Source organism: Drosophila subobscura, chromosome O (genome assembly GCF_008121235.1).
Source record: "Drosophila subobscura isolate 14011-0131.10 chromosome O, UCBerk_Dsub_1.0, whole genome shotgun sequence".
NCBI classification, from domain to species: domain Eukaryota; kingdom Metazoa; phylum Arthropoda; class Insecta; order Diptera; family Drosophilidae; genus Drosophila; species Drosophila subobscura.
The window spans coordinates 19,033,715-19,056,686 of NC_048533.1; the positions used below are offsets into that span (position 1 = coordinate 19,033,715).

Sequence of the window (22,972 nt, forward strand, 5' to 3'; positions counted from 1 at the left end):
GAGCATTTCAAATTCGCTTCTTTTTAAGTAAATTTTTGATCAATTTCATTATATTTCCCCGTGGCATGTCATTGGAAAGATTTACCAATTTGTACGATGGAGACAAGCGTTAAACGCCATTGACAACCGCCACATGATGCCACAGCTAGACAGCGGCGGGGCAGAGCGGAACGAAGCGAACTGGAAGCTGCCACAGTTGCACGCATTTGGCGGCTGCGTAGGCATCGGGTTTTTCTCCCGTGTTTGTTTTTTTGTCGCCCATCATGTTTGCCGTTGGGGCTTGTGGCGCACTTGATCGATTGGCTTTATCTTATGGTCCGGCTAGACTATTCCGCATTTTATGGCGAGCGATAATTACGCATGATTTCTACTTTCACTTTGTGGCAAAAGGAAAAACTCCACGCCACGCCACGACACTCCACTTCACGCTTTACGCAACTTCGTCTTTCTGCCATGATTTCCAAGAAAAATGCTTGGCATTTGCGGCTTGTTTTCGATTTCTTCTCTCATCTGGAGCTCTGAGACCAAATGCCAGTTGACATTTGACATATTGTCGCGCTTCAAGGTCTGCTCTGGCAGAGCAGCAGCAGGAACATGTCGTTGTGCGGTTGTCAGGCCATGTTGCAACATTTCCTTTGCCTCGTGCCATATGTTCTGATTGTGAAATTGTCAATATGTTTTCGAATGTATTTATGTATGCACATACGCTGGGAAGAAGCCATTCTGATTTTGACAAGCGCCTGGCAAGGGAAAGAAGAAAGTATCTTTGTGTATCTCTTTTCTGGATATTGCATTGATCAATATTTATTAAGGATATATTATTCATAGATTCAATGCCCACAGTCTTGTGCAAAAACTAGGAAGTATCTTTATCCATCTGCAATTTATGTTGAATTTTTCTCGGCTTCCCCTGCTCCTCTCGAACTCCTCTGACTGTGAAAAATGAAGCCTCTCCCGCGTCTGAGTAAACAAAGCGACAGTCCTCCACTTCAAAGCGATGTCTTTAATTAGCTCGTTTGCCACATGTGACGCCCCTCTGTGGCACCCTTTCCCTCTGTCGTTTCTCCCTTGCGGGATCGCTGGAGATTTGTCATGAGGGCCCCTGACATAATTACGGCCTGTTAGGAAATTAAATATGTCATTAAATGCTCTTCAATAATATTTTGCTGTCGTTGCATGGGGAAAATGATAAATGACCAGAGAAAAAGAGTAACCTGAAACCGCTTTGGATATGTCTACGGTGTTCACAATGTTATACAAATTTTATAGCCACCCAAAATAGGAGCCTCCCTGCCTCCGACTTGGCGTCATCTCTTTATTGCGTCTTGGGTTATGCGCAGAAATATTCGCGCAGCATGGGATGGGCACGGGATGCCTCTTAGCCCAGGAGGCAACAAAGTGCAATCTCTCGTTCTGGAGCTGCTGCTAGAGATGGACCCACCGCAAAGGCAAAAAAACGACGCAGCTCTGTGCATTTTTTGTTTGTTTTTTTCTTGTTTACTTTGGCAATTTTATTTTTGTGTGGTGCATGACTATTAAGATGTGGGAGGTCAGCAGAATGCTCGTACTACTATCCCAGGGTGGATTTCATGCTAATTTGAGTCCGACTGTGGGGGGGCGGCTCAAGCACTGTCAACCGAAGATGAGTCATTCCTGTGACTGCATTTGCGGTTCCAAAATAAATTAAATTAAAACTCGGAAAAACAAAGCGGGAAACGAATCAATAACTGAAGAATTTGTGGCGCCACCTAAAAGTATGCCCCGAGTTCTGCCACGTCTCGCATTCTCTTCTCTCTCTGAGGCGTTCCCTGTTTAGAGCTCCTCTCTCTGTGATCGTTTCTGCTCTGTTTGGTATTTAAATTTATGGATTATGAGCATGACCTGTTCCCCAGATTCTCGTAGATCCAACGCCTACACTTGGTCGCCTCTCTCTGTCTCCATCGCTAAAGCTGACAATAATTAATTGAAAAATAAAAAGTTGGGGTTTGCAAAAATGTGATCCGCATTATATTCCGTGTCTGTGTGTGATATTTTTCGTATCTACGTGTAAACAAGCCAATTGTTGTTCATTGAAATCCACATTTGTGTTGTGTTTTCTCTGCCTCTGGCTCTGGCTCTGGTTTTGTTTGTTGTTTATTCAGTTAAGCGCACTTGGATAAACAGCTGACATATGAATGAGCATTTCTACTCGAAAGAGTGGGAATCTAGAAGATAGGGGAAACTCTGGTGTCTCATTTACAGGGTGCCCAGCGCTCTGGGAATGATGCATCTGATGCATATTTAATGCAGGTTCATGCCGCTCCATTGTATTCGAAACGATTTCCAAAAAGGGAAAAGGGAAGTACAATTTATGTGCATTTTTAATAGTTTTATTGGAAAAATGTAGTACGCTCCACCGACTGCTGGCTGATTGTGTCTGATCGTCTGCTTGTAATTGTTAATGAGGCACTTGCGCCCCCCCTCGAATATCGGTATCTGTGATATAATTTTATGTTTTGGTGTTTGGTTTCAAGTGGCAGGCAGTCCGTGCCAAGAGGTCGGGGCAGATGTTTGCTTCAGTTGCAGCACGTGCAAACACTTGCACCCTCCCTCGAATAAGGGAACTCGATCTTCATCCTGCCGGAAGCCCCGATCCCTTGTCTTTTACTGCGAAGATCTTTCCCTTTTCCACCCTCGAAGAACGGTTGGAATGGTTTGTTTGTGCCTGGACAAAGTACTCACTTGTTTTTCCACTTGGGTTGCTTCATTAGTCTTGGGGAATAAATCAAAATCAGCAGTTGATTACATTTCCATATGGTCTGTGGCATAAAATTTATGATCATATCTGGATGTCTGCTAAGCTCTTTGATGCCATTTGAATGATGAGATCTTTGCAGCACTTTGAAAATAATAGTTTTTGACTAGTTATGGATAGAAATTACTATCTACATTAAAGTATATTTCATTAAAAGTTTATTTTATGAGAAGATCTTCCATTAAGTCTCTCAAAAATATCTTTTATCAGAAAGATCTTTCATCAGAACTCTTTCCAACTTCTAGCTGAAGCATCTTTCTGAAGTATATCTTATCAGTAATATTTTTTATTATGCGTAGCATCTCTTATCAGAAATACCTTCCATGAAAGTATCTTTCATCAGCAGTACCTTCTATCTACTCTTTGTCTAACTACGACTGTTATCATCTATTCACTCTCTGAATAATAACATATCTATGAGACCTCTTCTGCTCTCAGCATCCACATGAAGCGCACACCCACACCCGCACTGCACTTGCTGCTTCATCCATGAAGCTTTGCCGCTTGTGTTCGCTCTCGTTTTCACTTTTCCCTTTTCGCCCGAGCATTTCTTTTTGGGGTTAATTCCCCGCGCTGCACATTGTATAATGTATTCCGATGCGAGGCTACAGTTACGGCTACGGCGTACCCGTGCCCGTACTTCGTGCGTTTTCGGTTCGCTTTGCAGTCCGCTCACACAAGCACCCATGCAGTGCCAGTGCTCCGCACAGATACACCCCAAAGATAATGGGGAGGCGGCGCCCTATCCCCCACACACATAGCTAGACCCGGAGAGTCTCGTCGTTTTGTAGTCGGTTGCCTCGCCGCTTTGTTGCTGTTGTTGCTGTTGCTGCCTGCTGCTACTGCCTGCTGCTGTCGCTGTCGTGGATGTCGTCGTCGTCGTGGTCGTCTGGTCGTCGCTTGCGCTCGCTTGCGCTCGCTCGCGTTTTTTCCCCGTCAGTCAGTCTCCTTGGGCTTGTGCAACTGTGAAAATGTGCGGAGCATCGTCGTCGTAGTCGTCGTGAAAAAAGAGACCTTTCAGTTTCCATATACATCTATATGTGTATATTATTTTCATTTCGTTTAATTTGTTTACGCGCTCATTGCCCGTCGTTTGTCTATTGTGCGGTGCAGAAAGATACTTTGGCCCAATCAAAGCTAAACAAAAACAAAAACCAACAACAACTTCAGCAGCTACTAGCATTAATTGTGCGTGGGCCATGCCTGAGTGAATTATCTGCCAGCAACGCCACAGATTGGCCACAATCTCAAGTGCATTCGTATATGTATCTCACATCTCACTCCATGTGACTGTGTATGTGTCTCCGTCTGTGTCTGTGTGTCTCAGTGTATGTTTAAACGAACAAAGCGAAGCGAATTCAGCGACAAAGGGAATGCTCTTTGAACACCACAAATATTTGGATTATCTAATACTATAAATTGGATGGGTAAATTAAACTAAAGCAAGAGTTTCCCCAGTGTATTTATTTACGAGTTTTCTGCACCACGAAATGAGATCATCTGTTGTTTGGGTGCATTCGTTCTGGCATAGGCAGGGGGTCGATTGCACAGAGTTTTCCTTATCTTATCGCTACACTCAGGTGGTAGTAACAAACGGGCATGCCAAACGAGTTTATTCACGCCAAATCAGAGCACTTTGACACGCTGATAAGATGCCTTCTAAATAGAAGAAAGTATTTTGACGAATCGGTGTGGAGTGGCTACAAAAAAGATGCATCTCCACTTGGTAGCTAATCTTTACATACATATATTTGAACGCAGAAGTGGCTGCCTAACAATAGTATTTGTATCTGCATCTCTGCATATATCTTCAAGAACTTTCTCGGAATGTGCCTCTCCCTGGCTGTAGCTTCTAATGCATCTCTTCATCTCCCAAGCATTCGTATCTGTTCCTGCATACACCTTTCTGACGTACCTGCCCCGCAATTGCTATTGTTTCTCTGCATACCAAAAGCTACTGCATCTCCGCGGCTACTGTATCTGTTTTTAGTTAGCTTTTTCAAATAGCTTTGACCTTTTCTTCTTCGACTTCCGCGTCGATATGCACACATGCGTTTGATGATTTCGTAATTGCAACAGCAAAATAGAAACAACATCGACAAACTGCAACTGCAACTGCCACTGCAATTGCGAATGCGAATGCCGCTCTACAGATGCATTTTCCTTTCGCTGCCTCATTTAATTGTGGGCTCTATGGTGCGCCTCTAGCTAGAGGGCCGAAGAGTTTTCTAGGCATTTTCCATTACCAATGTAGGCCAACAAGTGCGTTGAACTAAAAGCCAGAACAGAACAGAACAGAGCGGAGCCAGAGGCAGAGGCAGATTCAGCGCCAGAAGCTGACGTCAGTTTGCACTTGGAAAATGGGGAAATTATGCGTCCTGCCTTTGAAAACGAAAGAAGATAAACACCGCTAGGCAAGCAGCTTCCCTGGAAATAAGTTCAAAATGTGATTGAACGAACCTGCCCCCGAGCAGGAGTACTGAGTGGGGAAACTGTACTTGCCGCTTGCGGCACGCACTGTTTATTTCTGTTATTTGTTTTGCAAGGTGCAAAGAGAAATCCAAATGAGTTGCGTGCAAAATCGAAATGCGAAATGCATGTGCAACGTGCTCTGTGGCAGTGCCTCTGGCTCTGTTTATGGCTTCTAGAACTTCTGGCAGCGGGAGCTGGAGCGTGCAGCCCGCTTATCGGGGGGATGCTTAAATGCCACGTGAATGTTTTTCCTTTGCCACTTGCTTCTCCTTTTCTTTTCGTTTCTTTGAGTGTTTTTCTTGAGTGGGTGAATGAGGGGGATGGGGGCGCTGAGAGGTTTCGTGTTCCTTGGCTGACTGCCAGCTGCCAGTGGCAGCAGGTCCTTGGTGCGCCTGAGCACTCCTCGAATTGCCGGGGTTCGTTCCTTCGTTCTTCCTGCTGCTCACGTTCTGTTGTTGTGTGTGCCACGGACTTTCTCTTTCCGATATTAGGGTATTTTTCCACTATTGCGCATTTATCCTGTGGCCCCCCACAGGACTCTAACTCTTGCCCCAAGCAATGGGTGGCCCTTTGTCTGAAAGTTGTACCACGAAGCCATCTTTTTGGGCGTGTCCCAAAAGGAACTCCTTGTATCTTCATGCAGTTTTCTGTCTAGATCCCTGAGATCTACTCATAGAATCTCTTTGGGGTGATGTCAATCATCAAGTATGCCAGATATTTTATATTATGTGGCACTAACGAACACCTGGCTCTTCTTGCTATTTTCTTTTTCTTGGCAGCAAGACCCCTCATGTGCGCTCTAGATAGATTTCAATAGCAAACATTATGACACATCCACGCAGCTTGGCTCTTTGTCTGTCAAGTTAATAATGAACTTGGCTGCGATTTGCTCAGCCAAAAAAATATTAAATTTAGACACCATTTAACGCTAGGGCCGAAGGCGAAAAATCGCAGCCCTGTAGAGCAGGAAAACCATTTCCTTTGGCAGGAAATTTATGCGCATAAATTAGGAGCCTAGACTGGAGGTCCTAACGAGCCTCTAAACGAGGCCTGAATGCAGTTAATTTGGCTGCTAACAAGCCGAAATGCCAGGCCTCGTTTTGAGGTTGGCCGAAAAACTGCAGCGGCCGTAAATCGTATCCTCGGAGACGTACCACCATTTGTGGCAAATGGAGCTTTGTTTATTACAAATGCTGTTGTTTAGACAAGATAATTTTAGACAACTCTGCGCGTAAAGTTTACCAACGAAAAACCCATATAAAAATCTCGACTGCAGAAAACTCGTAAATTATTTTTATACACACCCAAACAGAAATTGGGAGAAACTTTTTCAAATGTACAGAACACCAAACCTCACACACATTTGGTAAATCTATATATAATTTATATACATATGTGTCGTATAGAGCGAGAGGAAAACTTGAGGCAAAACAACATTTATAAATAGCGGGGAAAAGGAAAGAAAAACTACAAAGAAATCAAAGTGAAAAGTGCAGCAGGCAAACAACAAAATGTGTAACCAATCAATGGAGTTTGAACCCTTAAAAAATATCCAAGCCAACAACTAAAAATAATCAACCAAAACCAAAGAATAAGAAAAAAGAATCGACAGCAGCAGCGGCAGAACTTGGCAACAGCAGCGGCAGGCAGCGGCGTCACTGCGTTGGTCCAGGCCAGAAATAAATCCACCGGCAACATTCGGGCGGGCATTGCAACTAAATGTTGTTGCTCCTGCTGGCATTCATCATGCGATTCGTAGACATTTCCAAAAGATGTGCGGCCTGCTCCAGGGCCGGCATTGATTGCCACCACAATGGCAACAACAACAACAGCAACACACACAGCGATGCCAATGGCAATACGGCCACGGCGGCTGGGACATGCTGGCAACATGTTGCTGCAGCTTCAGCCAGCAACAGCAGCAGCACCAGCAGCGGCTGTGACAGCAACAGCTCCTCCAAGGAGAACTACTATGCCCCGCAGCAGCGACATCAGCAACATTTGGGTGTGACACCGCAGCAACTGGAGCAAATACGCTTCTACCAGCGCATGCAGCAGCAGCAGTTGCAACTGTTGCAGCAGCAATTGTTGCAGCGGCGTCGCATGCAGCAGCAGCTAAGGGATCAGGGTGTTCCAGCCAAAACCACAACCACAGCGGGCTTGACCTGCAATCAACAGTATCTGCGGCAGCAAAGATTGCAGCAGCAGCAGCAGCAGCAACATCAACAGCTAAGATATAGCGCCAATGATAATGACAACCTGAACAACAATATTAACAATCAGAACAATAATCTGATTGTGGGCCAAGGTGCGACAGTAATTGAAGTATTTTATTTAATTTTAAATTTAATATTAAACCAGGGAGAGATTCCTGTCTTGGGTTCCATTAAAATGCAAATTTGTTGCAGATTACCCACGAAATTTATTGATCAAATATTTGGCAGGCCAAAGAGCTTAGGCAACATTTGAGCTGCATTGTCCAGCACTCGAGACGGGACTTTTGTACTTTCAATTAAGTTTAATTGAGAGTCAAGTGGAGAGCGGCAGCTGGCTCAAGGCATGGCCATTGCCCCTCTCAGCATACATCGTATGACTGCATATACAATACATAAATACATATGTATTTATGTACATATGTACATATATACTCATATCTACACACAAAATGCATTAAAAGTTTTTTTTATATGTCTGTAATCTTGCGCATGGCCCAAATATGAAATGGAAAGAAAGACATTTCATATTTTTTGAGGGAGGGAAAGATGCGGCAGAGACGCACCAGAGGGAGTGTAGGAGAGACATGTGCAACGGCAGCTTTGCCACTTGTCTGCAAAGTTTCCCCCGATGTCGGGCGGGAAGATCTTTTCGAATAATCTTTCATGTCTGCACTTGCTGGGAGGTTCCCCCTTCTGCTTTTCTGGTGATCCGTTTTTGTTTATTGGATCAGTTTTCGAGTTAATTTTAAATGTAAATTCTGTAGTGGATGGATGGGAATTACATAAAATGGCCGACAATCGATTGAAATGCGGCAAATGAGGACAGCGCAGGGCAGGGCAGCGCAGTGCAGGCTTTTATTCTCCTTTTTCTTGGCGGAAAAGTTACCGTCTTCGGACATGCAACACTCTTTGGAGCCTTCAAAGTTTAACCTTTAATTGCCTTTGGGGCACAGACAAGTTGCAGTTGCATGTGGCATGTGTCAGAGCAGCAAGCAAAGAGAGCGGAAAAACTGTGACATTTTTGTATTGAACTTTTTGTGTGTGTGACACCGACACCGTGCCTGGCACCCCGTGGCACCCGCGTACGATCCGGACTCGTAAACATCTCTCAGACAAATAAAAATAATTTTTACAACTTTTTCTGCTCCATCTCCACGTGTCGCCCGTGCCCCGAAAGATACTTATTTGCCAGACTAGTCCTGGGATCGTAAAAACTAATTGAAACATGCCATGGTCGATGCTGCCTCTGGCAGGTTTTATAGCCCTGAAATGTGTGTGGCACACACTAATGTCCATTTGATGCGCGGGAGGTGCAAATGAAAATGGGAATAGATCATTAGCTGGAGTGTGGAGAGTGCCGCACTATGAGCCAAGTTCAGTGTCAGGGCTAATGGATAGTCGGGATTAGTTGGAACTGAATGTGGATGTGTCTAATGCTTGGAATTCTCTCTCTTTATTGCAGGAACCTTGAAACTTCGACGTGGCATGACCGAATTCTCAACAAACAACGATCACAGGCAACCGCATTTCATCTCCGCATCTCAGCAAAAACCGCTCCAGAACTCACCCATACACCAGACTAATCCCCATCCGCAAACGCAAACGCAACCGCCTCATCATCCTCATTTGCTTCAACGCTTAGCCCAACAGCAGCAGCAACAGCAGCAGCAGCAACACCGTCAGCAGACCCTGCCCCACAGCAAGCAACAGAACGGCAACACGGCTGCCCACATTGGCCTAGGATCGTCTCCACATTCCCCCACGCTCGGCTACAGGAACCCCCTGAACAGTCCCACAATCACCAGCAACAATTGCTGCTCCCCCTTTGGCAACACGGCGGCTCAGACGACAGCGGGCAAACGCTACCAGCAGCAGCTGACCGATCGCCTGCTGCAGCAGCAACATCTGCAACACTGCCAGCAGCAGCAGTTGCAGTCGCTGGGAGTAGTCGCCGCTGGTGCTGGTTGTGCTGGCAGCGATGAGGAGGACTCCATCAACGAGGAACTGAGCGAGGAGAGCCTCAAGCAGAATGTGGCCATTGTCCTGAGCAATCTGGACAGGTACAACAACGCCCTACGCAGCATCATACTGAATGAGCAGCTGAGCGGCATCAGCGTCGGCGGAGGCAGTGGCAGTGGCAGCGGCAGCGGCAGCAGTAGCCTCTTTCTCGACAGCAGCAGCAGTCTGCTGTGCTGCGACAACGATAAGAATTTCGCAGGCAATCAACGCTGCAACAACAGCAACAACAACAACGTGTGGGGCAAGATGGCAGCCACACCGGAATCGGACTACAACAGCAATGCCACAACGCCGGGCGGCAGAAGTGGCAGCGAGCAGCAGCAGCAGCAACAAATTGGGGTAGGTGGAATGCTTTGTGGTGGTGTTGGTGGAGTTACTGGTGGTGTTGGTGGTGGTGGTGGTGGTGGCAACAATCTCAACTGCTCGCTGGCCTCGTCGCACGACTTTACTCACGACAATTCCGATTATCAGTGGTTCCTGGACTACGGCTATCGGGATGGCTGCAGCGGCATGCAGCGCAGTGTCCTCAGCTCCCTCTCGGCCTCCTACAACGCCATGGGGGATCTCATCTACTACGAGGATCTGGCCAAGAATCTGGACGCCAATCTGGCCGAGGTGGATATGGAGAGTTTTCGTGCCGAGGATATCCACTCGCTGCTCTCGCAGCTGCCGGCCTACTGCAAGAGCTTGGGCGGTGCCAACAGTCGCCTGCAGCAGTCGCTGCTCCTCCAGCAGCAGCAGCAACACTTGCAGCAGCAACAACAGCAGCAGCAGCAGCAGCTGGAGCAGAGCAGCAACAGCAACAACATGATGATGCCACACAACATGATGTCGCAGACATCCACGACATCCACCAATGAACTGATCGACAACTCCTTCTGCAAGTCCGAGCTGCTCTTCTCGCCCGTTCGGGAGTCGCACATCTCCGTGGACTCGCTGGACATGGATGCGTATCCGGATGAGGGCGAGATCATACTCACCTGCAACAAGGATAACTACACCATCGCCTTTGAGGGCAGCGTCCTCTACTCCGACGAGAGTTTCTATGGTTAGTAGATCAAATCACAAGCGAAAAATCCATTTAAAGTATCATCTTTCAGAACCCAATGACATGGCGCTGAGGAGCAAACAGAACTGCATCAATTTGCACAGCAATCTGGAGGATATTGTGAAGCGCAACAAGGCCCTGGAGGTATCCATGTCACGCTCGGCCCAGGCATTCCATCCGCTGTGTCCACCCATGTCGCCCAAAGCCACAGCCACAGCAGCGGCAACATCTGCAGCAGCGGCAAAACTGCAGCGGTAGGTTCACACACACTCGAACACAACACACACACGCACATAATCCTGTGTTCCTGAGTTGGTTTCTGCTAGAGAGAGGGAGAGAGAGATCCAAGAGCTTCTCATGGCTGCCGTGCCCGCAGCAATCATCAGCGATCGGCAGCGGGCGGATGTGTGTTTGCTGCCCGCCTGGGGTCACATCAATTGAGTTTAATTTAGTTTCATTTGCTCGCTGGCTGGCGGGAATATAAACGGAATGCCCCTAGTTGGGGGAGATTTCCATGTCCATAGGGTATTTTTTTCTTGCTGGCATGTGTTGCCTTCGGCTCAGGCATAAAAGTTAATCCCAAAGAAAAACCAATTAACCCGCGAAAAACTCATTCATAAACAGATTAGACCTGAAGGAAAGTCCCTAAATTATTATGCAAATAAACCAGAAAAGGGATTGTTGACGCCACCACAGGCAGGTAGACAGACAGGCAGTAGCGACCTCCCTCTGGCAGAGACCAATTCCTACCTGTAATCCCTTCATTCCGCCAACAAAAATCACATTTGTAATCGCAATACACTCGATGTGTCTGGGTCTAAAGACGCTCGGTATTTCTTGTCTCGCCCGCACGCAGATATCCCTCGGGTAACAACAACACGGAGACCATCACCATCACACGCCATTTGCCGCAGTGCAGCGTGCGGAAGAGCAGCAGTCTGCCGAATCTTCAAAGCGAGGAGACATTGCCAATGACACAACAGCAGCAGCAGGATCAGCAGCAGCAGCAGGGAGCCGCTCCTTTGAATGTCTCACAGGCCATCAGCACTTCGACCATGGAGTCATGCAAGTCGCGCTCGAGGAACCTGCTGCCCATGTGCCAGATGCCCATATCCATAAGCGTTTCCATCTCAGAGAGACTGCAACAACAGACGGATCTGCAGCAGCAGCAACACCATCAACAGCAGCAGCAGGTCACACCCACATCCCATCAGCAGCTGCCACAGCAGCAGCAGCAGCAGTCGCATCGTCACAAGCATCATCGCTGCAGTTGCTCCCACGAGAGTCAGAACTTCTGCTCTGGCTCCGTCTCCTCGGGCAACTCCTCCAATCCGCCAGCCTTCAATCTAGTCAAGCTCTTCATCAAGCAGAAGAGCACCAGCAGCGGCCACGAGGAGCCGCTGCTCGCCCAGGCCAGCGCCCATACCTGCATGGACGTCTCCTCGGGCTGTTGGCCCTCCAGCGATGCGGCCAGCTCGAGCAGCGGCTCCCTGGAGCAGCGTTTGCGCAAGAAGAGCATGAACGACTCGGGCAAGGGCTCGGCCGTCAGTCGCCACGACGAGGAGGAGGAGGAGGAGGGCGGACACTACGCCGATCAACAGACGCCCCCAAAGCAGCGGCAGCTGAGGGCACGAGCCGATGCAGTATTCTACGATGATGCAGCCAGCTCGAGTTCCACGGGCTCCCTGACGGCCACCAACTCGCCGGCACATCGTCGTCGCAGCATGCCGTTGCGGAATCCGCAGCTCTATCAGCTGGCGGCAGCTCAGACCTCGACGGCCAGTCAGGTGTCCTCGGAGGCGAGCACAGAAGAGCAACTGACGCAGGTGCCGCGCCGTGGCACAGAGGCGGCCACCACACGGCCCCTGTCCTGTGCGTCCAGCTCCGAGATGATAACACGCTCCATGCAGACATCCTGCGGATCGTTGAGCACCACGCGCAGCAGCCTGAGTGAGCGGTACAGATGTGTGCCGCCCTCCTTCCTGGAGAAGCTGAACAATCTCGGGGAGCAGCGGCAGGCGCCCATCTATGTGATCTATCCGAACTACGCGCTGCCCGACTTGGGCTTTGTAAAGACCACAGCCGCCACCCCGGACGTGATCTTCTCGCCCTTCAACTACAAGATGACGCTGGATGGAACAGCGAACAGCTCCGGATCGCTGAAGAAGCCGCGCAGCGGCAACAGCACCAGCAGCAGGCAGAGCATCAGCGAAGATGAGCTGTTCAAGACGATGGACTACAAGCACATAGCCGACTGGCAGTCGCTGGCCACCCTGTTGCCAGTGGAGTATCGCCGGCGGCTGCAGCACATTCCCGAGGTGAAGCAACTGGTGCGACAACTGGACGCGGATCTCGCCCAGCGCCCTCTGTTCTGTATGTCTCCGCCACTGCGGAGGAATCGCACACACATCTGCGACTGTGCCAAGTACTTCCAGCAGACGCCGGCGGGCCAGGGCCAGACCCAGCTGCTGGACGAGGGCTCCAGCTCGGGGTCCAGCCAACCGCCCAGCTCTGGCTATCGCGGCTCTTCCACGCTGCTCACCGACTCCGAACTGGATGCGGATGCGGATCCGCTGAAGCAAATGTATGTCTACCAATACGATCAGCAGCAGCAGATGCACCCAACGCCCCCGCAGCCCATGCCCAGGAGCATCCTGCGCAAGGCCAACTCTGCGCAGGCGCGCACCAAGCGAAATTCCATGATCGAGGGCGGGCAGCAGACGCAGAAGATGTCCAAGCTGGAGAAGCGACGCAGTCTGCAGGAGCCGCCCTACAACTACACCCTGGGCTCCACCGATGAGCTGCTGGCCGATGTGTTTGAGGAGGAAGAGCATCAGCAGGCACAGGCCCAGGCCCAGAGTCCGGCAGTGAAGCAGCGGCTCTCGCGCAAGGATCTGGACGCTAGGGCACGGGCCGAGAACTTCCTGGCCAGCCTGCCACGCTCCGAACTGAAGTATTATGCGGAGATTGCCTCCATTTTGGAGACATCCGGCGAACACGTGCAATACGATGCGGCAGCGCTCAAGAAGGAGGTCAGCCGCGTGCTCAGTCAGCAGAAGAAGGTGTCGTTCACCGATGAGGCGGCTGCCGCCGCTGTCTCGGCCCTCACCGGCGATGCCAAGCGCTTCTCCACGCCGCCCAATTCGCCCAACATTTCCATGGCGGCTGCAATGCAGCGACGCGAGACGCTGGATGTGATGGAGCAGCGGAAGATCGAGAGCAATCGCTTCAAGCGTCTGCAGATACAATGGGAACTGATGAGCAAAGACTCGAGCATGCTCAAGGAGCTGGCCTGTGAGGCGGCGACCAAGAGTGGCGGCTCCACGCCCACCTCGACCAGCAATTCGGGCTCCAATTCGGCGCCAAGATCCAGGATACCGCGACCAGTTAGCTACCCAGCGGGCAGGTTAGTACTTAAAGCAAAGAAACCTTTTTGCACTTTCAAATTTTATTTATTTTTTTCGCAATATTTCGTTCTAAATTTTGATTTATTTTTGTTTACAAATTTTTGCATGAAAAAATCTTACGTTTGGTGTAGAAGTTCTACTCCCACATCGACGCGCACTGCTGCCACAGTGGTGGCCAGCCCGTCGCCTGCACGTGTGGCCACACCACCCAAGACTGTCACTAAAAGCCACAACAAAACTCTGTCTCTTTTGTCCTCCCCGCGTTTAAGTAGACTAAGCAGCGCACAGCAGGATGCAGCCAATGGAGGCAAGCCCAGCAGCAGCACACGATCGCCCAGTCGCATTGTACCCCCCAAGCGGTATAGTCTGGCGGGCACACCCACACACACACCCACATCTGCGCCGGCAACAGGAAGGGCGCGCACGCCCACAAATCGAGTGGCAGTAACGGCGCCCAATACGCCAAAGCGACAGGCAGGAGGAGTTGCCCCATCGCCCAGGTGAGTAAGCTGTGACGAGTCATGAGACAACAAACTAATCTTTGGCCTTTGCAGACCCACCTCGCGAGTGCGTTGAGCGTCCACACACGAGTCCAAGACCAGGTCCAGTCATCCCCAATTAGTCAGCGGCGGACATTGAAGCGAATTACTCAACAGAACATATTCAACAAAAAGCAAAACAAAACAAAAATTAACAATGAAACATTGTAAAATTCTAGACTTAAGGCTTTTTGTGTGCGTGCGGCTCTACTGCTTACATATGTGTATGTGTTGCCCCCCCTGCCCCCCAGGAAAGTGATATATAGAGGAATCGGAGAAGGGATCGGCTGAGAAAAAGAGTTAGAGGGGGATATTGAAGGGTCCGAAAGTGCTAGTACTAGGGTACCTCCTCATTGATATTATGTTGCGTTGCGGGAAAGTAGCTGAAATTTCGTTTTTTACAAACTACATACTGAAAAGTCTATACATATGCCAAGTACGCGTAACTTAAACAAATATTTTGATGTATATACACACACAAACACACAAGCAACATATGCATATGCATATACATAAACACATATGTATACATAGACGCTTTTTCCACTAGCCTACTCAAACGATAAAAGATACAGATACATTTCGCATATGAAAAGGAAAACAAACAAGTTGATGAAATTGTATAAAATATTTTCTATAATGCGGCAGCATACTCGTATAGTAAATAATCGACCAGCAATCGGAGTAAAAGAAGGCAAAAAAGAAGGTGGGAAAAATCAGACCACACAGAGATATTGGCTCAAGATTGGCTAAAATTGATATTTGACCCAGGGTGCAGGAGAATAATACATGAACGAGTATTTTCTTGCTTGATTTTCTCGGAGATATTAAGGGGGGTACGCAGCGGATGACGGGAATAGTTTTTTCCATAATGGCCTTTGAACCAAAAGCTTTGCAGTTTATGATTTTCTGATTTGGTCGCAAGCTCAAGTATCTTTTGGTTGCGTGTTTTATTTATGCCGAGACTTTTGTTTATAACGAAACGAGCCTTTGCCGCTCTCTCAAAGTGATTTCAAATTGTACGATATATGATTACCCATACTATTAATCTTACTACCTATGTACTTTCATTTGTAACTATTTAATGCCTTTCTACCTATCCACTCTATCTATGACATAACTATAATTTGTTTTATTTAACTGCTGGAAGACATCTATCTAATGTGTAAGCCTAACAGAAGTCAAAACAGAACACTTTTTCTATCCTTAATTGTATAGCTATTCTTATATACCATATACTATATTATGTATTACGTACAGAGCGGAAGAAACACAAACACACACATATTATAGATTTTGCGGGAGCATTCGAAAGGAGTATCACCAAATGCGGGATATGCGGGAGCATAATTATGTATTAAACAACAACAAACAAACAAAACATTGTATAAAAATACAAAAATCAATAAAAAATATTAATAAACATGCAAAAAGTATTACGAAAAACAAATTCGAAATGTTATTTCTATTGCTCTTTCATATCTTTAATGTTCAGACTGCTTAAATTTCATTATTTTAATGGAACATGGTAACAGGCAGCTCAAATACCATCTCAAATAGTAGGTACTGCTTTACGATTTATCAGGTTGTGATTGTCAATCTTCTGGAATGTAGATTATAGATGCATATGTTGGAAGTAAGAAGAACATAGTTGAATAGGTCCCAGTTCTTGGAGTGAGTATGTAGAACTATCATCTTGGAACGACTACAAAAGAGAGGTTAGAGGTTATAAGAAAAGCAGAATATCCAATAGGAGCAACCTCTTAATATCTGTTTATTGTTTTTCTAAAATTATTCATAGATATTAAAAAGAAACGATTTGTTAATATTGTAGGCATACAGGCATTTGGCCTGAGGAGCCACTGCCTGTTCAGTTTCACAAGTGTTGTGCTTGGGAAATTGGAAGAATAGGAATCTCGATATTGAAATGAAATGAATGGTCAAGAGGGGTCCAGCCCGGATTTTTTTCGTCGTTGTACTATGTTCACTCAACTACATGGTATCTGCATTATGCATTTTATTGCAATGTTATTTACCTGGTACCTACATATGTATCTGACAATAAGCCGTAAAATTAATATGTCATGTTATCTACAACGCATTCAAGGGATATCTTCATGTAGTCTATGAGAGATAGCGAAAATGATTGCATTGCGCTAGCCATCGGCGTTCACAGTGGAAACGGAATTCAGGCTGTCCTCCTTGGAGCCCATCTTTGGAGTTCAGTTGCCGTTCGATAAAGTATGTGGCCATGTCGGAGACCGGGTGAAAAGGCTATCCATTTGACAATATGCAGCTCTAACATTAGCCATGACAGATAGAAAGATATGAAGAAATGGCGACTCAAAGTTGCTGTTTTCCACCTATTTTAACGTGTCTTCAACTTTGACAGTTGTTTTAAACATTTGTTTGCATGTTTTGGTAATACTTTTAGATGTGAACTCGCTAGCAGCATTTGTTCTTAACAAAATGATCAGTATTTTATTGATTTTTTATTTTATTATATATTTTAAAGGTACATATATTGGGGAGACCTAACACTAAATCTCAACGCCTGACAGAGATATAAATTAGCTCGAACTTCCTCTTATAAAATCTCAACTTATGGTGGGTGTTCCTCTGTAGGCTACCGAAAACACCTCAAATTTTGTAGCACATTCTTAATAATCTGTAATGAGCCGCTTTGCAAAGTTATAAACCAAAAGTATTCAATTTCTCTTCTCTTATCCATAAAAGCCAATTTTCAAGCTTAGCTTTTTGAGCACCAAATTCTTGAACGAAAATGAGCACATGCCCGGCTCCCTACTTGCAGGCTGGCAACATTATTAAAAGTAATTGTAATTACAAAAGCATATGTTGCGCCTGCCCGCCCCAAACCTACACTCGTGCGCGAACGTGTTGGGTGCCTTTGCATACATTTACCTAATTAAATAAAATAATGAAAACGCAAAAGTTGCCAAAAGGCGCGAAAGTGCGTCTCTAAAAGTTACACAAGAATGGTGCGAACCCTTTTTGCCTCTACCCCAACGACCATATTACCAGACACGTAGGAGTAAGCGATGACGGCTATCAGATACCCTCTTGGCCGGATCTCTCGGTAAAGATACTTGAAGATGATGCCATAGAAAAGCGAAATGCTACATTATTGATATTTCCTTTATTTCAGCTGTTGATGCTGATGTAGAATCTACAGATTTTGCCGCAACGGCAGCATACCCTTGGACTCTTAGAAGTACTGGGTATGCAAAGCTGAAGCGAACCCACCACACGCTCTTCACACATTTGCCTTAAAATTGGAAAATAAAATTACGCAGAAATATTTTCAAATATTTATTATGAGGCATGGCAGTGTGTGTGTGTGTGTGTGCTGGCCTGGTAATTATCATTAGCCGTGTGCCAGTTCTTGGCTTCTGCAGCGTCTTAACGTTGCGCATATGTACACTTTACATATTTACATACATTCGTACATATATCTGCCGTCTGGGATAATTTAGCTTATTCCAAGGATGAGAAGGCAGCTGTGAAGTGGCTGCTGCTGCTGCTGTTGAGCAAATATTTTCACTCTTCCTTTTTGGCTGCGTCTTCGATTGAGATTTGTTGGCCATTAAGTTTGCTCATTTGCGAGTGCTGCAAAACAACAAAAAATGTGCATATGGAATTTTATTTATTTTATTATTGCGCGCCCCGTTATTCGGAGTGAGTGACTGTTTGACTGTGTTTCTGTTTCCGCTGCTCGAAATGTAATTAAAAGTTTTGTTTAAACTGTTGGATATTTGTATGACTGTAACTCTCAAGAGCAATGTGCCTGCCCTGCCGCTGTTGTCAACGCCACAGTTCTCGTTGAGCTTGCTCCTCCTCCTAGTGGAGTGGGTTGGAGGAACAACAGAGAAAAAAACATGGGAAATAAGTCGGTCAAATAAATTTTGCTGTCAGGCGAGAAGCAAAAGTGCATAAAATATGCACACTGCCCTGAGAATGAGGCCTACAATATTTGCATTCACATATTTCTGCTAAAAATAATTACATGCACATGACCCACCCAGAACCGCCATCGCCAAAAAACAACAACGAATCCTCCGCTTTGGTTATGACTAAAGACATGCCTCGACAAAGGACATGAGATAGGCGGTCGCAGCATGAGCCAGCCCATTTGTTTATCCTGTATTCGATGGGAGTAACAAAAGGGTGTATTGGATCTGTGCATAATGCTTGTGATGGGCAGAAGAAAGTACAAATATATTTCTTATATTTCTATGGCAACCGCAAGGCTTTACTGGAATGAAGAAACAAAGCAGCAGATTTGAATTTCTTGCCCATCAGCTGGTCTTCGTAGTGGGTATATTATAGTCGAAATTTGAATACATTGTTTGAGGTTCATACTTATTTAGTCGCTGTGGTTTTTGGCAGTGCCAGGACACGACACGACAAATGCCAGAGAGGCATGGCAGGTTGCCTGCCTGCTTTGTTACTGCTGCCGCTGGCAAGTGGCATCATTAGCCCTGGGTCTGTGGACACGCGATGCACCGGGGGCAGCGGGGTGCCCGGGTAAATACGAAAATTCCAAAAATGAAGGAATAAAAGGCCATCAAATAAAATGCAATTGATATACAAAAAAGGGAAACTGTAGAACAGCCAAACACTGCCACAAAACACCCAACAACAATGGTTTGTTGATGGCCTTCTGTCACAGTCTGAATTCGCCGCAAGGGACAGGCAGCCATCGCCTCGGGTGTGCGCCCACACGGCGCATGCTCGACGGAGGCAAGTGCAACCGCAGCGAAAATTTCGACCGCGTTTCGGCTGTGGTGGGTCTCTGACCTAGTTCAACATGTTGTCACCCCCCTCCGGTCATATGCCCTCTTCTGTGTTTGCATTGTGGCTGTTTGATTTACAATTTTAATGGACCCCCCACCCACCCAACAACATAACATGAATTGGGTGAGAGGACTCAATTTCCTGTCATCTGGCAGTAGTTGTTTTTATGCGATTCCTTAGGACTTTCAATCAAACTAAAGTCTAGCCTTGCCCTGCCATCCAAGCAGTCCAGCACTGAAGTACCCTTCCAAGTCCGGCTGTTTTCACTTGAGGTTAGTGCCTGTGTGCTTAATACCCCTGGCACTTGTAGAGTGCACGGGGTATGCTCTTTATTTATGCTATTTTGTGCCAGAGTAGTGTGGCAGCGCCTGGAAATGCACCGACAATTGATCGAACAGCCCCTGGAGCACCTGTAGAATTTACAAGCACCTAAAGGCGCCAGGTACTTCCATTGTCGAGGCCTTTTTTTGTTCACTTTTGTACCATTTTTGGGGTAAATTCTCACATGCACTTTAGCTCACTTGCATCAGGTGGTGGCTGGCGGTGGACCAATGCAAAATATGCAAACAATTTCCAATTAAAAATCAATTTTATGCTTCAACTGCGACTAAGTGCAAAATAGTTGTTGCTAGAGCTCTCTCTGTGGAGTCGACACGTCCAACAGGAGGCGTGGAGCCACTTGCCACCACTGCCACTGCCACCAGGTTCATAAAATGCGCAAGCATTAAACCAAAGTTTTTCGAGAGAAAACCATCTTCTGCCTTACGCTGTGCTGTGGCTACTTTTAAGTTTTCACCGCAAAAAGCAAAGAGCAAAAATTTATTGGCAAAAATTAAGAAAAATACTTGAAATTGGTGCAGCTGTCAAAAGGCTTAACGCATGAAACTTTTGCGCAGCAGAGGGCTCGCAGGAGGAGCAGTGTGTGGAAGGAGTGGAGTGGAGTGGAGCGGTGGTCAGGGCCAAGAGTAACGGCAGCTGTTGTCGGAAGCCATCCTGACAAACTTGACAGGCTGCTAAAGTTGGAAGCGGAAAACCCCACACAGTAGCAGCAGAACCACCAGCAGCAGCAGCATTTTAGCAACCAAACAAGCCATGGCTACACTTGTACAATGGCAGATACAACCACTTAAAGTGCGCGAGTGCGTCCACTTATCACATTACATGAGTTCAGCTGGCGTAATTGGTAAATTGATTGCCTAATTTCTTGCCGCGCGCTTAGGAAAATTTTCATAAAAACTTTTTATGGCTATGCCGCCGTTCTGTGGCATGGCTACAATTGTTGCCAATTGTTCACAGAGAGCCGCACAGACGTGTGAAGAGTTCTCGAGTCCAGCTCAAAGTTTCGTCCATCCACATATCCAATTACGTTTATAGATATTACGAACATTTCACCGAAAAAAAAGAAACAGAACAGTGCAATCTACGCACAATGTGGCAATAAAAAAGTGTACGTACGAGTACTGGTACTGGTACTGGTGGTACAATCCTTAACTAAAGCTCAAGCCACTTTGGCTCTGGCTGTGGGTCTGCTGGGTGCGGGGTTAGGAGTCAGCCAAAGTGTTGCCAAGTGCATGAGCAGCGGAACATTTCGAACTTTCTGTTAGTTCAAATTGTCAGGGGTGTTAAAAAGTTGCTGCGTTTTATCTTGAGTCCTGAACATGGTCAAAAGAACTTAAAGTCAACGCTTGAAGTGAGCCCCTCACTGCATGGGGGGCATGGGGCATGGAACTGCATGTTTAATATTTAATGCAGCAAAAATCAATTGCTAATTTATGCATTCAGCGGGCAGTTAACGACTGCGTTGAATGCTTCATGGTAATGGCCATAAATAGCGACGACTCCCCTTTGACTACATTTTAAATTAGCTGCTCGTTTCCAGGAACCACTCCCACAATGGAAACATTCACCATTCACCCACAGGACCTACAGGAGCTCTACAGGAGCCATAATCAGCTCAACTTCCATGGTATGCCGGGGGCTGGTCTTTGGTATTCGTTCAATGGGGCAAGAGACTCTGTTCTAGTGGACTTTTTAATAGTCTCTCCGGCTCTGATGACATTTTGTGGGAGTTTGGCCAACAAATTGGCACTCAGAGGGAACGTCTTTATCACTGTAATAGCAGTTCAACAAATGGGTTATAAATAGGTGAAGTTGGCACGTAAATTGTTAAATGTGAGACAATATATTCGTAGGAATGCTATTGGAACTACGTTAAATATTCGATGATAGATTCTTTAACTATTGAGCATTTTATAACTTAAATTTTTAACTATAATTAACTATTAATTGAACATATTATTTTTCTCTTCAACAAAATAGTCTTCTCTCCAGAAACGATAAAAATATGTTAAGATTATGTAGGAACGATAAATCTCTGCATGTTTGTGGAATTATTCGAACTAAATAAAAAGAAATTTAATGTTGATAACTGTTATTGAAATCGTAACATCCAAGTAAGTACCTGCACAAGTTTTGCTTGCTCTTTGACGCTCCTCTCGCCACGCGCAGCTTTCGTCGGCATACATAAGCTCACAGCGGATCATGCACGTTTCGAGAGAGAGCTTTGAGAGAGAGAGAGAGCGCGCTCTTTTTTGGGCACAAGCAAGTGCAAGCAGGTAGGCGGCTGAAGGCAAGCAGCAATGGGTTGGGTTTCAGCTGCGAACAATAAAAGCTTCAGTGGAGGGGTCTCCAGAAGTCAGCAGATACCGTAACGGCTTTCTGGATTCGGCATTGCCGCTGGGCGAATCGGGTGATCGAGCTTTGGAAAGATTGGAGCCAGCAGGCCAGGCACTTGCATTTTATGTTCATTGTTCACTAATAAAACCAGTGTTTGAGCTTACACTGGATGCATATTTTGGGCTTACTCAAATGGCATTTGTGGTGTGGATGGCATGGCCTTAGGGATCCACTGGGTACATCCAGTTTAATGATTGGAATTATCATCCTTGAGCAAAATAATTGGTAGTTTTAGTGTTGTTAGCGGCTGAACTTTGGTGTTTGCGTGATGGGATGTCATGGCTGGACATGGATATGATGGCACACTGCAAGTGTACGCCGCCTTCACCGTACCCCCGCCCGCCGCCGACGTGTACTTAATTGCGAGCGTGTTTATTATCTGGCTGTTGCCGAACGTCATGCTCGTAAATTAAAATGACACGCTTTGCATATTCACTCTCTCTCGGACGCTCCTGGAGAGAGGAGAGCGCACACACACGGCAGCAATAAAAATTTTAATTATTCAATTAAATTACACTCGAAGGAAGGCGTCGCTGGGTGTTGCTTTTGGCCAAATGACTGACGGCCCATAAAATTGACACCCGAAGCAACTGGCACGACAGGACACTTGCTCAAGGCTGAGGCTGGAGCGGGCACAATGCACTGCGAAAATCATATAAAAATCATGTTTATTTAATTTACATCACAAAGAGCGGGCCGGTCCGTTGTCGCAGCCGCCGCTCGTTAAATTCCCTCCCCGCGACACCAGGTACGACCCTGACTGGCCACGCCCACGTTTTAAAAAACAATAAACCGCTCGGGTGCTACGCAGCGGTGGGGCCAGGGCAGTGCAGGGCAGGGCTGGCGCACGTAAAATGATTAACAAATATGTATGGGTCCCCCCCCACCGAAATAGGCGCTGCTCACACAGATACGCAAACGGGGGT

General features: G+C 46.6%; 1 protein-coding gene across 14 annotated transcripts in view; it reads left to right on the plus strand.

Moving 5' to 3' along the window:
• Window positions 1-22,972, plus strand: part of LOC117897511 (heat shock protein DDB_G0288861) — a 45,808-nt gene that overhangs the window by 9,476 nt on the left and 13,360 nt on the right. The window contains exons 1-9 of one of the 14 annotated variants that reach the window (XM_034806418.1): window positions 3,709-4,221; window positions 6,673-7,574; window positions 8,945-9,155; window positions 9,372-9,840; window positions 9,973-10,549; window positions 10,602-10,803; window positions 11,373-13,955; window positions 14,088-14,456; window positions 14,511-15,682. In XM_034806418.1, coding sequence (XP_034662309.1) covers window positions 6,986-7,574; window positions 8,945-9,155; window positions 9,372-9,840; window positions 9,973-10,549; window positions 10,602-10,803; window positions 11,373-13,955; window positions 14,088-14,456; window positions 14,511-14,532 — 5,022 coding nt within the window. In that variant the 5' untranslated portion in view covers window positions 3,709-4,221; window positions 6,673-6,985 and the 3' untranslated portion in view covers window positions 14,533-15,682. Of the gene's footprint in view, window positions 1-3,699; window positions 4,222-6,672; window positions 7,575-8,941; window positions 10,550-10,601; window positions 10,804-11,372; window positions 13,956-14,087; window positions 14,468-14,510; window positions 15,683-22,972 lie in introns of those variants that run through there. The other 13 variants (XM_034806417.1, XM_034806419.1, XM_034806415.1 and 10 more) reach the window with 13 other exon arrangements.